The sequence below is a fragment of the Rhea americana genome, unplaced genomic scaffold, assembly GCF_003343005.1.
Source record: "Rhea americana isolate MKP2758 unplaced genomic scaffold, rheAme1 scaffold_110, whole genome shotgun sequence".
NCBI classification, from domain to species: domain Eukaryota; kingdom Metazoa; phylum Chordata; class Aves; order Rheiformes; family Rheidae; genus Rhea; species Rhea americana.
This window is the reverse complement of record NW_028185151.1, coordinates 242,878-257,738: the sequence shown is the minus strand read 5'-3', so window position 1 is coordinate 257,738 and position 14,861 is coordinate 242,878. Positions and strand designations below refer to the sequence as shown.

Here is a 14,861-nt window from a genome sequence, read left to right as displayed (position 1 = left end):
TTTGAAGTTTTGTCAAATATATATGTTGAAAAGCATGTGTCCAGTCACAGTAGTTTTTCATAATTTTTTTCATACTAAATACATGATAGTTTAATCTGATTCAGTTGGCTGAAGCTATTGTGTTAGATTATGGTTAACCTGAGATTAAACACAAAGTAGGAAAAGGTATAGCACTTAAAAACCTATGAGAGAAAACAGATCTAAGTGAAAAAGATAAGAGGAAGAAGACAGCTATGCTATGTTTTGGAGGTTTTAGTTTTTTTGCTGATAAGTTGCAAGCTCGTCATAGGATTTGAAAATTGATCTTTTCTGTTTGTTTCCTGCATCAGAATTAGAAATATCGGATGATTTTTCCTGGGAGGCAGTTTTAACTGGCTGTCATAAAGATGATGCCTGAAGCTTTTCTGTCATGCTACAGTAGTTAAAAATTATTTTTATTAGAAGCAAGAAAGATTTTGATAACAGATCCAAATCTTTCCAGTTTTAACATATAAAATTTCCATTGGCTTCCTGTGGGATGCATTACAAAAACACACAGCAAGAAGGATGAGAGCCATGCAGCTTAGAGTCATCTTTTGGCTATTACTAAGTCTTCATTTCTTTTTGGCAGCCCTAGAATTTCAACTGTCAGAACTTGCTAACAAGTAGAAAATGGATATAATGTTTAATAAGTTCATTAATTACTTTTCACTGTCATATGCTGTTTGAAAATCAAAAAAATATATTGCAACAGTTCTGAGRAAAAAAAAAGGTGTCTGCAGTAGCTGGTAAAGCTTGGATATACATTTTAGATTACTCTTTACAYAGAACTCTGCGGTGACTCTTTAGTGCAAGATCCAGTACAGACTTACGGCTGGAGGCGCACGTTAAATAAATAGGTCGCAGAGAATCACAAAACTAGGGGAGGCCAATGTGCATTTAATGTAGCAGGGCTGAAGTAGAAAGAATAGGGATGCTATCYGTGCTGCTTGCTGCAAGGCAGCCTCCTGCTGCTCGCAGTGGCTGGCGTAGACGCGACGCCTGAAAAGGCGGCGCTGCTCCTGCCCCGCTGCAGAGTTCCTCCAAAGAGACTGCCCCAACAGTTACACTGGGGCGTCTGTGCGGTCCATATCACTGTCCGGGTTAACCCTGAAAATGATGCATTAGAGTCATCGCGAGACACTACGGAAGAGATTTTTTGAAAATCATGCATTATTCTCACATTTCACTCCAGCCAGAATTTGAACGGATACCCTTTCCATAATTCAGCAGTGAAAGTCTAAACGTTCTGAAGATTCATACAGCAATCGTAATGCAAGCAGGGAACAAGGCTTAAAATGCACATATTAAATTTTTGTCTATGTTCTTGCCCCATTCTGAAGGTTAATGAGATGGGGTTTTCTTAATGTTCTCCGATATGACTTAGATTAAAAGTGCTTCGTACAGACAAGCATTCTGAACTCCTCACTGCCTGCCTTTTGTAGCTGATGAAATATGGCCACGCTCCACAGCTTGACCCGCATAGATCAGCTGATGTTGTGCCTGGAATGCAGACACAGAAAAATAAAATGCAAGGAGAGATTTCTTTTTTTCCTCACCTGCTTTTGCTCCAAAGTAGTAATGTTGCCAGTATTCTGAGCATTATCCTTTTTGGATGTCTTGGTGTTTCCAGGATAGAAAGTGAGAGTTCAGAGCAAAACTAATAGAATGAGATTTTCTTATAGTTCTCACAGAGCCTCCCTTTTCAGGGTCTCTGCTGGAAATGAAGACGTGAAGGATGGATGATGGGCACTCTGTTAAGATCTGGTAGACAGAAGTGATCATTAGTTTAAAATTTCTCTCTCTGCACTACAGGTAGTACATTAATTAGAGTAATGAAAACCTGTAAACCATTCAAGTAATATATCCTCCAGAAATCCAGGCTGGGCTGTGATGGAAGTGGAAATGTTTTCTTACTTCATTATGACATTCCCCTGATTTGTGGCCAATTACAGTAGTTATAAAACAGCTGTTAATCAAGAAAATGCCACCAAAGAACTGCTGAAACAGTCCTTACAAAGCAAAGCTTCTGACAGAAGCTATTAAAATGGAGATTTAGTCATTTCTGTCTCTATGGGGCTAGGAGTTAGAAGGACTAACTTCTAACTCCTAGTGGGAGAAGCAGAGTCTATATGTAATGCTTTGGCTAAGAAGGAGTTTTGAAATTTTGGCTGCAAATGAGCAAATGCTGCCTGCCAGCTTCATTCTCTCTGTGCCTTGAGGGATTTTCAGTTTGCCAGGAGCAATTTCTCTTCCTCGTAATTTTGAATTTGCTATTTAAAACTTACTTGCCTCAGTGCAGATTTGAGACGATATACAAGCTTTGTCAAAACTGATCAATGAGAAGAAAAAAATAAAATGTATAAATTCCTCTTCAGCTGGAGACTGGTGTCAGGTGGCTACAGAAATTCAGCTCATATCATTTCTTTTGGCCTAAGAATTGACAACTTTAGGGGAGTTGTCTCGTCTGACAACAAGTGAACGTTTTTAGCTAGAACATTTTCCAGCTGACAGGTGCAGCTAAATCCCTTGTTTGTGTATTCTCCCCTGTTTTGGTTTTAGCTAATGTGGCACATTGCATTCAGCAAATTATTGCATTAGTTTTGTGGCCAACATAATCTTTATTCACAAACTACAGCTGGTGTGGAAAACAGTCTTTTTAAAAAGCTGACCATCTTAAGCTGCGTTTCTCTAGTTACATCCCTATCATCAGTTCATTCGTGCTGCCAGTTTCTAAGGTCTTGATTGTTTGGGGGATAAAAATTTAGCTGGGTACCATCATCCTCTTTATAGGAAGAGATTGTAGGGTGAAAGAATTCTATCTGTAGGAAGCAAAACAAACATCACAGAGATGTGCATATCTTTGCCAGTTAATTTGTGCAGCATCCAGTGAATGAAACCAACTGGGTAGGCTATTGCAGAATAGATTTACACCTTTCTTTCCTGTTTTTGAGGGGCATGCATTGAGTAGCATGGCCTTATGATATCTTCCTGGATAGTTTCCCATGGAAATCTGCATTTGGTCAAACTATCAGAAAGCATCTGTGGCACATCACCAATAATTAACAAGTGCCCCAGGTGTGTGTGATTTGAAGAAATGTGAATAGTCTCTTATAAAAAAAGAAATACATCACTGCATATAGCTAAGTTCTTAATGAAGCATATTSACTTATTTCTGTTTATTCACTCTGAGGAAAAAGGGGAGCAGTTTATTCTAGAATGCAGCATTTAACCAGGGAAGGATGAACAAAAATTGAAAATAGTTGTTCATGTTAACGGAGCCAGAAATCGTAAAGACCCATACCTGCAAAGTCATTCATAATCCTGCTTACTCTTTAGGGTTTAATTTTAGCAATGCATAAATAGTTTTGTTGATTTGAACAATAAACACTACCTTGATTGGCATGCTGTGCCATCTCCATGCAGAGGTAATCAAGTAGAAACATGATTGAGATGGATTTTGCAGGGTATTCCTCAACCTGCAATTTAAAGGGAATTGACAGTGCCTGGTACCTTTCAGTGCTGATGCACTAACCTCTTCCAAGCCAAATTCGTTATGTAGTTTGGAAAAACTCAGACTGTAGCTGCCTGTATTTTATCTAGCTTCAACGATAAACTAGAGGATCTCAGGCCTTCAACTCATAGCTTCAGCAATCTTCATAAATGGTCATAATTAAAGGAAGGGGAAAAACCTGAAATGAAATTTGTTCAATTTTGATTCATGCACAAAATTAGTTCAATACTTAGTGAAGAGGCTGTCTGGACAAGTTGGRGTAGGACTAGTTACTGCAAAACATAGCTTTGTGTTGTTATCACTGAGCAAAATGAACAATTTCTGTGAAAAACTGACAGTAGCCTTAGCAGCTCCTCAGGTCTCTTTGTGTAAGAGCCTCCCTCAGGGCATTTATTTATGGCTTTATTATCCTAATTTTTTTTAAGAGTTTAAATGAATTTGAGGAAGTAGAATAAAAAATATGGAACAGTTGGAGGTTGAATATTCAAATCTGGGAGTTTCAGGGGAAATTCACTTATTAAAATTCATAAAAATTAGTTTGCTGGTATGGCTACAAAGCTAAAAACAGACGTCTGAAAATGTGATTCTTCAGAAATATGAAACGAGGAATAATTAACATAATGTTCGGTCTGGCTGAGTAAAGAGAAAAAAAGAATAATTTAAKACTATGCAACAAAGTTACTACAAACACCACCTGAAATGCATCAAATATGTCAGAAGTATTAACACACTTTATAAACACCAACATTCCAAAAAGGCACCAGGGATACCAAGAAAATACCAGACAGACTGTAATTTCAAAATTAAATGGAGCAAATAAAACAACTTTGTGAGTATTGCTTAACAAGAAATGAACTCAGCTCTAGTCTCAGACTATTTAAGGTCAGAATCTCGTATGTTCATCGTGGTTTAACAACATCACGTTACCGGGAGCTCCGTCGGTCAGTGGAATCAAAACCTGTCATTTAAAAATAGAAGGCATTTTTGAGGAGAAGGGTGATCTTTTGAATTCCTACAGGATTCATCCCAACTTTATTCTAGTGTTAACTGCGCCTCTTACAGCTGACRCAAGCATCCTGTTCTCTGTGGGGCATTAGGCAGGAATGAAGGCTTACGCCCAGGCACTCCAGGAGTCCCAGGTCACTCTAATTTAAGCAAAGTAAATGGATCTCTTTCYGAATGATAATTCAGACTCAGAATTTGAGTCATTTAAATTCCATCGAGTATTTCTCTGTCTCATATGTATAGACAGTCCMATTTCTTTAGTATCAAAAGATATCTCTATGCAGTCCTCAGGGACTTTGCAAGATCCAGTCATAGCTGGAGATCACATGCAAGAAGTCACAATCTTGCTTTAGCCAGCTCCTTAKTCTCATCATTTTCTTGAATAGAGGCTGCCATTTCCCACTGTGACTGATCTTTTTCTTCTGCCTTCCTCTGGATGTTGCTTCTTTTGTCCAAATTGAAGTGTCAGCATTCATCTCTCTTGCTTGCTCTAATTTTTTTTTACAATAAAATAAGAATCACTCACTCTATAATAATGACTTTATATTTTCTAATAAATTACATAAAATATAAYTTTTTAAAGTTCCTAATTTATATCTTAATGCATTATAGTAATTGGCTTATCAATCAAAGACAATTATTCTGCTGTGGTTCATGCACATACGAATCAATGCRTAGAGTGCACGTGCAGCCAGAAAGTATTGAGGCTTTTAGATCATATGAGGTTACCAGAGTTAGAAGCTGGGAAGTCCAGATATGTTAGCACAGTTGAACTAAATAATTGGCTTCTTCAGGCAATTTGGTTTCATGATAGCAATCAATTAAGCAGTTCACAGATTTGAGAGAATGGAAGGAATGAGCTTGTCAGTGTTGTTATAGTCTCAGAAAATACAGTTAATGATTTGTCATGAGTAATATGCATTTTGTTTGGTTTTTCTAATGGCAAACTGTGCTCTTGCTTTTTGCAGGTCTAGTTTAAAAAAAATTAATAAACTGTGGAACTTGAGCCACTCCCAGAAAATATATTCTTCTAAAAATTGGAACTTTTGGAATTAAGGTGTGGAGAAAAGAAAAAGTATTTTCAATTTTATCAGTTCCTCATTTTAATCCATTCTTCTGTTTAGTCTCTCACAGAAAGGTTACAACCTTGATGCTGTTGGAGATGCTGTAGTAAAAATGCTACATCTAATCACTGTCTGTGAAGAGAAAAGGATGCTTTCTTCTCTTCATAAGTGTATGACCGTACTTCCCTGAGAAACCTCCTCTCCAATATGTTTTCCTGCCCCCATAACTTTTTGGCTAAGTATCCAAACACTAGGGGTTCAGTTTCAATAAACTGTCACATATTTGATGGTCACAGTTATCGTTTGCGTCACGAACAACTTTTGTACAAATTATTCTCCACCTCCTGCTATCAAGCTCCGTGATGCTGAGTCAGTTTGCCAATAGGATGAGCCTCCAGGCTGGGCAGCTACCAGCTTTCTGTGCCAAGGAGTTCTACACTGGTATGAAGAAATAATGAAAAACACCTCCTTCCCCCCAAATAGTTATTTTCAGCAGTAACTAGCATTTTACTTGCTAAACTTTATTTCTGACTTTTGAGATAATGTCTGTTTAAATAGTTGTAAAGCTTAGCTAAAACCTCACTTCTGAGAGTTTGAAAAATCATTGCTATGCTGTTGCTGTTTTAAAAAAACTCATACTTTTTATGCAAAGCAATTGGTGAAGAACATTAACTTAGCTGTAGAAGATAATGTCACTTTCATCAGTAACATACAGAAAATATGATATAACTGTTCTGTTGGTTTGTACAAGTTTTCCAGTTTAAACAAATTTCTATGATATTTTTATCTATAAGGAATGCTTCTCCCATGCCAAAAAAAAAAAAAAAAAAAAAGAGCGTGTTTATTTCGTAAGAACTTGTTTTTAGTGTGGGCTGCTCGTATTGATCATCAGAGCTAGTGTGATTTCCTGCCGTTGAGAACACCCAGTGAGAATTGGGCATTGGTCATTCTGATCAGGGCAGTAAGCTGACCCGATCCATCTTGCCTCTTTCCTCACAGTCTTCAAATCATTCGTTCTAAGCAACACCTTAAGGAAGCAAACGTGACCAGCAATTTAATCTAGGAATCTAAGCTGTGACTAGACACCAGGCTACTTCAGTCTATCCCTGGGACATTATGTGAATTTGGGTAAATCTTTCCGCCTGTGATTGTCCTTTTTTTTTTTTTTTTTTCTCCTCTCTGTGTAAACCTTAGTAAAATCCTTGATGACTCTACAACAGTAACTATTGTTACTGGACTTTCTCGTTTGCACAGTATAATATGTTGAGAAATGGCTTTGCCCCTCAGATTCTGTGTGTAATGAAAGGATATTGGAAACAAAGAGTTAAAGCTTCTGTATGTGTGCACTCTTGGTAGAAAATGGGGATAACTTGGACAGCATGAAGAACAGATTGAAAGATGCTGATGAGAAGAATTACATTCTCCTGCGAGCTTTGAATGATACCTTTGGAAAGCTGTCAGCCATTCCTAATGGTAAGTGGAAAAAGTGCTCAGGCACTTGACTCATCCCATGTTTCATTTTCCATCACTTAACATCTAGCTGCTTAACTTTTGTCTATGTCCACATTCTGCCCACTTTGACCATTATTAAGATGATCGAATTTTATTATTTAAGATTGTATTTTTATATTAAAATTATTATTTAATTATTTTATAAAGCTATTATATTAAGATCATTTGATTATTATATTAAGATGAAGCTATTATATTAAGATGAAGATATGTTAGCAAGAACTGAACTGAAAACAGATACCTGATATTGGTTTGTATTTTGGCGTGGTAGAAGGTGCCATATATTTCTAATTTGTATTGGCTGGTTTCAGGAAGGAAAAGAATTATGGTGAATTATGATGCATTGTGAGACAGGCAGTCTTCTTTAAACCAGAAAATCCTTTCTATGAAACTGCTGTTGTAATGAACTGTGTTTTTTATAGTGATCCAAAAGTAAAACCATTTAACTCAAGAAAAATAAAGACCTATTGACTTTACAGGCAAAGCAAGATGAACTTTGCTATGTTTGTTTTACCTTTCTAGCACTCTCAGTGGTTTATGCTGCAGTATCATGTACTGTCATTACTTGGTGTTGCCTGTATTATTTGGACCCTAAGTTGCTTAGAACTGGAACAGACTTTCTTTAACCTTGTAGTGCTATGCACACTTAGAATACTCTATTAAAAAACCGCAGATTGCTTTGTGTTGTGATAGTCGCAGGGAGCTACAATGTAACTTCATTATAATGGACAGTGATAAAGAGAAGGTTTGTTTTTAGGAAATGAAAAGCTTTATCCTGTCTTTGTCAGTGTAATTTGCTATGGCTTTTCTCTCCAAGGAGCACTTTATTATAATGAACTGAAAATATGCCTAAACAAATGTCTCAAAAGAAAATCTATATTCTGTCGCTTCTGTGGTTGTCCGGAAGGTCCAGACTGCAAGTAAAATCTTGGCATGAAAAATAACTTACTATTCATCTTGCATATTTTTGTGGCTTTAAGATTCCAAATAACTGAGAAAAATGTGGAGATCATTAAAATCAGTCATTCATAAGATTTTATTTTAATACATTATGCTCATCTTATCCCAGTTCCTGGATTTTGGCCACAGGTATTGACATGAATGTTCTCTTCTTGAGCACAGAGATAGATGTCTCAGTTAAACAAAATGGACCTCTGAGGCCAACTGGCCTTTGAATGTGGAATGCTAAATATAAAGCAAGTAAAAGAAATATATGAAATATGCAACCATTAGCAATGCAATAAACTTTTGTCAGATTAGAGTTACAGGATACTTGTTCTTGAGACAAGGACACTCAAATACACAAGCGGATGTGTATTAAGAATAAAATCTAGAGCTAATAAATGGCAAGGATAAGAAAATATAGTAAATTAGTTATCAAACAGGGAAATAACCAGTAAGGATGGGGACAGAGAATGACTTTTACATATATCTTGTCCTTCAAGGATTCAAGAAAGTAGAGAGCAACTAAGACTAATAATTCTTCTATGAATGATATGATAATAGCCAAATAAAACCAGAAAAAAAATAAAGTGAGGGAGAGGAATAGCTCACCTTAGGCCAAGAACCCACATGTGTAAGGATGTGCATTGTAAGTGTGATGGAAAATAAGTAAAAGGTGTGCAGGGAAGTAACATAGTCACTCCAACTTATACACGGAAAGCTCACATGGCCTGTAATAATGACCTGGCAAAGAGATACTTAGATATGATGAAAAAAGAAAGTGGAAGAAGGCAATCAGTGCTCTGTTCTTTCACTTGTCAGTACAGATTATTGTAATGGGTTATTAAAGGTTCGATTGTACTTTCAAGGTGCTAGTGTATTTTGGGGGCTTTTCAGAGCCAAACCATCAGAAATGAGGATAGAGTTGTTTGAACCACAGGTATACATCTTCTCTCAAGAAGAGTTGCAGAACTCATTGGTGTACGGGGTAAACCTGCTGATTCTGMTTGGCTTGAGGAAGCATAGCATGCTCCCCAGGTCACAGGCTTGAGCACTTCAGATGTTGCATAGAAGAAGATCTCATCCAGGAAACCATTTGGAAGCCTATACTGTTGATCCCTTTAAATGGGAAATATGGAAATAATGTCCATGCCTTGTCTTGTCACACATTCATAGAATTGGAAAGGTCCAAACTTCTTCAAGCAAGTCTCAGTATAAATTAGCTCTTACTATGAATTTGAAAAAAAAACCACATCCTCCTGTGCCTTCCTCACTGCCGAAATGCAGTCAGTTAACTCCCTGTCTGCAACAGGAAGCCCCGGTCAGTACAAGAAGCAGCACCATCTCTGTGTAGTCATATCAGAGATGTCCAGACTTATAAGCAGCACTCCAAAATTCTCATATGACTTTGAGTCACAAGGATACCTTGGAGGACACAGGAGGAAAGCAACCCCAAGAACAATTTCATAGTTTCACAGGTAGCAGGTGGTAAAAAGAGGCTCCTGGGGGTTCCACAACTCCATTCTGGTCAGGTGTTGGAGTGGGAGTTCGCACAGGTTCCTTTGCAAGCTGGTGTGTCCATCTTTCTGCTTGATCACTTTGTCCCATCTGTGGGAATTCAGAATATCTGGAAGCCCCCAGCACAGCACAGCCTAATGCTGCTGGATCATCATGCTCTAATCCCTGCATGGCAACTGTACTTGAACTGCTCAAGTGCTGTGTGTTGCCCTGTTGCCCAAGAAATATAAGTTTTAAAGCTAACCAATTTATTAATGCATGATTCAAATAAATACCTATTTAAATACCTACTAGTCTGTTTTATCAGTTGTAGAATCAAAAACATTACAAACTTGAATGTTTTCACCTCAAAGATAGAACATTTTTTCCGTTTTGTAGACAGAGAGCTGAGGCAGCATGAGACTAATTGTTTTACTCAAGGTCACCAAGGATGTCTACAGATGAGTGTGATTAACGCACTCAGTGGACCCTCAGTCTTCTGGTTCACAGGATTATTTGTTCTAATCTGTTGTTTGTCATGATTGCAGCTGAAACACATGGAACACAGGGCTATATTTCTGTACTGTGCACATGAGTTAATAAATACCTATTTTCATATGTGCCTATTTCAATCAGAACATTGAAATCCCATTTCTATTATAAATATCAAATATTATCTCTGATACTTGGTCAGAGGCTAACCAGGCATTCAGGAACAACAAAACTACACAAAAAATTATCTAATAAAAATAATTTGACCTGTAATTGGAGCTGTAAAGACAATCTTTTTCTCTTTTCTGGGTGTGTTTGTTGTCTCAAAAAAGACATAAATGGTCAGATTCTGCAATCCATGCTTACAATTAATAATGTCTTGCTATATGTGAAGTAGGAGCTCTCAGAGAGTATGTAACTGCACAAGTGAAGATGGTAGCATTCTGACCCAAGTACATTCTTGGTACATGTGAGCAAAACTTTTGTGTTCTAGACCATCATTTCATTATCTTTTCCTACATACAGATACAGCTATAAAGGTGCAGGCAGCTAAAGACAAAGCAAAACAAGCCACCGATACTGCAAATGATGTCCTGGCCCAGATTAAAGATCTGAACCAAAATCTCCTTGGCTTGAGAAACAACTACAGTAAACTTGCTGATGATGTGGCAAAAACAAATGCGGTTGTGAAGGATCCTGTCAAGAACAGTAAGACCTTTCTTTTTTTTATTATTTTTTTAATACGTGTACTCCATCTGATCCCCAAAAGAAACAGAGACACTTCAGAACTTCACTTGCATAGAATTCCTGTGGTATGTTGGGGTAAAATGAATCTCTATCACTTCTGTTTTCTGGACTTTATATATAAAAGAGCCTTTAAATCTCAAGGAAGGCTAGTATCAGCAGGAGGAACACAAAGTAGTTACATTTCTTTCGCAGACTACTCTTCAAAGTATTTAARTGGGTGAATAACCAAAGAATTGCCCTTTGACTGATAATTCACCACTCAATTCATGGAAATTTTCCTACCCTATCCCTACCTTCAGTCAAATAATTAATTCTCAGAGAAATCCTGGCTTTCTTTCATGTGAGTTTCTATTTTTGGCGGAACACTGGAGACATTTGAGAAAAGGAGGAATAAAACAGAGATTCCAGGGAAACTCTTTGTGTGCTCTTTATTTTGTAGTGAATCCTGTTATCCAGTGTGACAATTACTTCAGCTTTTCCCTTTTAGTTATGATGGAAATACCAGATTCTAATTACAGCACATTTTATAGTAGAATAATAGCACATAGAGCATAGCAGTGTACAGCCAGGGCTGACTGCAAAACCAGAGTGTCTTTACAAAATTACTGCAGGACTAGTTCCCCAGCTAATCTGGGCTTCCCAGATCTGTGGTCAGCCTTACAGAACTCACCTAAAAACATCCAGTTTAGGAGGTTGTTAGTCTGATGCCATGGATAGATGTCCTCTTTCCAGTTGCAACTGCACCAGTGAAAGAAGTTAATCCCAATGGCACTTTCTTGCTATTGGAATTTGTGGTTCCCTCTTCCACTGAGATATACGAGTGAGCCCCAGGCGTAATCCCTGTTAGACTGAGCCACATCAGTTTAGGCAACAAGAAAAGTTAGGTATTGATTTAAAAAGCAGTTCAGTTAGATTACAGCAGGTTAGGGAACAAGCAGATCTTCCAGGTAGATACTGTCAGAATAGTGATAAACAACTGGGAGGGTGCCTAAAAGTTTATTCCAGTGGTGCAGCTGGTGTGGCCTCTGCCCCAGTCCAAATGCCCTAAGGCTATGTGTACATTAGCACTTTAACTCAGGCCAAGAGCAAAATTTTGAGGTGAATCTCTTAATTGTGTGCCATTACCATGATCTAATTCACACTAAGGAGTTTATTACACACAAACAGTTTGCTATCAAAGCTTGCAAACACTATTCATGGCAGATGAAGCAAAACTAGAAGATGCTTTCCAGAAATACATGTACCATTCTCCAACTGCCAATGGATATTCAGATTGCAGGATCAGATTAGAGCAAATGCAAAGTAAAGCATCCAAAATGCATATAGTGTGGCTGTTAGGCCCTCAGCGCTGCATGCTAACGTAGACAGCCTCTGGTGTGTGCCAGAGTTCAGGCACTGAATTCTCATTACGCAGATGTGCTATATATAAAAGGTAATAACATTTTCTTACGTTACCTTCTCTTTCTTCTCTTTCCTTTGTCTCCATATCTTGCCTACAGAAATCAGTACGTATGTTTTCGTTCTTTCTTTCTTCTTGTATTGTGCTTTTTCTATTAAGTGGTGATTCACAGCTTATTGTCAAAGCTTCTGCATGGTGCTCCACATTTCTTATTCACTAGAATAGGTAGTTACTTTTAGAAGACTGAAAAAGTGCAACTGGTAATTCAGCTAAATTGTGAAAGGCTGTAACTAAAGGAACATCTGTTCCCTCAAAGCATGGTGACTGACTATGAAACCTTAAGAAACCTTCTGAAGGTTTGGTGTCAGTGTCTGGGTTAGTATCCAAAAACTAGATGTCCAAACTGTCATGTTTATCCAACTATAATGCAATTATTTTTCCATTCTGTCTGCATTCCTCAGGTAAACTGCTGGTTTGTCCCTTTCAGTTATCTGCACAAACCCATGCCCTAACGCTAGCCAAGTGCTGCACTTCTCAGATCCACTCACAARTTGTTAGAGAGAGGGGATAGTTCACTGGTTGTGTGCTGAGAGGCAATATTGATCATCTGGAGCTTAAAGAAAAAGAGAGAACATCATCTTAGGAAATCATAAATTTCACCTGAAAAAAAGCAAATATTTGCAGTTTTCTGCTGCTTTTTTTTTTTACTGCTTTTGATAGCACATACATAATTTTAAACTTCTGATCAGAATAAAACCTTTATCTGGTTATGACCGTTATAACTAATTAAAGAATTATAGCCATCTAACTTTTTTGCAGAAATTACTAATGAACACTAACTGGTTTTCGTTAATCTAACATATTTCTTCAAAACAGGAGTAAAAAAAGAAGGTAAGTACTTCATTCATAGACACATTTTATGACAGCAAATGCTTTTCATCAGGATCATCCTGATCTGAAGCATTGTTACTCCTTCAAAAATCCTCCTTTAACACCTTTTTTCTTACTATTGCTACTTAAAATTGTTTTAAAATATTCATAAATTATGTTATTCTGCTCAGTTAGCTTCCTAGTCTGCGTATATCCTACAGTAGAATATACAATTGCTTGAGTACTGTGTATGCAGAATTCTCTTTAATTTTATTATTGCTATTTATAATCATTTTCTGATACCCTTCTCTAATATTCTATCTTATTCTCTCTTATGAAGTTGCTGATGCTGATTCCAGTATTAAAAACCTAGAAAAGGAAGCAGATCGCCTATTAGATAAACTCAAGCCAATCAAAGAACTTCAGGACAACTTAGGGAAAAATATTTCTCAGATAAAAGAGCTGATAAACCAAGCTCGGAAGCAAGCCAATTCGGTAAGCCCTCCTTTCTCAGTAGGACGACCTTATGAGTATTGGCRCGATTTGATTTTTCACTTTTCTGCTTCATTTCCATGAGGTGAATCCCTTCTAATTCTAAACATGTGAGGAGTACGATTTCTCCGATAAACACAGAATGTTCTGATGATTTTCACTCTATATCTTGTTTCCTCATTTAAAATGTGCCCTTGTTAAATCAATAACATCTGTCAGAATATATATGGAAAAGTTATTATTTAAGAAGTATTGTGGATGATAGTACAGCAGAAGAGTCAAAAAGGTATATCCATCTTTTTTGTGTGTGTGTCTATGAAAATGTATTTTCTTCCTCAGCTGTGATATTAATCATCTAAGTTCATAGAACTCTCATTACCTGAGAATGATATGGGCCATCTTAAACTCCCTTGAAAATCCTGGGTGTATTTGCTTTTCCCATGTCCTTTGTTTTCTTTGTCCACTAGCAATTCTGAGGACTCATATTTGGGATAAGAGTACATTTTCTGGTCTGATTATTCAGAACTGAGTCCATCTCCCTGACTCAGGTATATTCTAAAGTCAATGACCAGCTGGTCAATAGTAATGTTATTAGCTTGAGATCCAATGCAATGAGGGAAGTTACTTTAAAAAAATTCTTAAAGATGGTACTTAGCGAAACTTCCTATATAACATACATTAAATTCCCATAGAAAAAATACATATGATTGATAAAAACGTCTACAGACTAATAGTCTCAAGGAAAGGAAGTGTATTTCATATTCTCAGGGAAATTTGCCCAGGATGGAGAGACATGTTACTGTGATGATGTCTATAGTTTTCTTGCTACATTGCATCTTCTGTCTAACTAGTTTGAAGTACCTAACTGCTCAGCATTTCTGAGATAGGGAAATACTGTGTTTGGGTATTTGGTCATATAGTGGGTCTCCTTCTGTCAAAGTTTGTCCTAAAAGCATAAGGTTATATACCTTTATGTTTGTCTGTTCTAGTAACACAAACATGTCTAGCTGGAATCGAGATACCCTTGTACTGTCACTGCCTCTCTGCTGGCATTGTGAAAGCAAGCAGTATATTGTTTTTATCTATGCTCAGAGCCTCAGGAAACTAGCACACATGTCAGAATGCATGTGTCACTCAGCTGTGCAAATGAAACCTAGTTATGGGTGCCAACTCCATTAAGGGCCAGTTCAAAGCAGAATGCAGTGATAGACACAACTGTTGGCTTAAGAATAATTGTTAAAAGGTGTCTTAAATTGGCCTGATCAAAGATATTACAAAGAAAAAGATAGATCATCCTGTCTCAAAAAAA

The 14,861-nt window shown here is 37.3% G+C and overlaps 1 protein-coding gene across 6 annotated transcripts in view; it reads left to right on the top strand.

The window, feature by feature from the left end:
• LAMA2 (laminin subunit alpha 2) overlaps positions 1-14,861 on the top strand; it is a 376,763-nt gene that overhangs the window by 309,990 nt on the left and 51,912 nt on the right. For all 6 annotated transcript variants that reach the window (XM_085314063.1, XM_085314044.1, XM_085314054.1 and 3 more), the window contains 3 exons: positions 6,958-7,074; positions 10,570-10,752; positions 13,401-13,555. In XM_085314063.1, the coding sequence (XP_085170189.1) occupies positions 6,958-7,074; positions 10,570-10,752; positions 13,401-13,555 (455 nt within the window). The remainder of the gene's footprint in view (positions 1-6,957; positions 7,075-10,569; positions 10,753-13,400; positions 13,556-14,861) is intronic.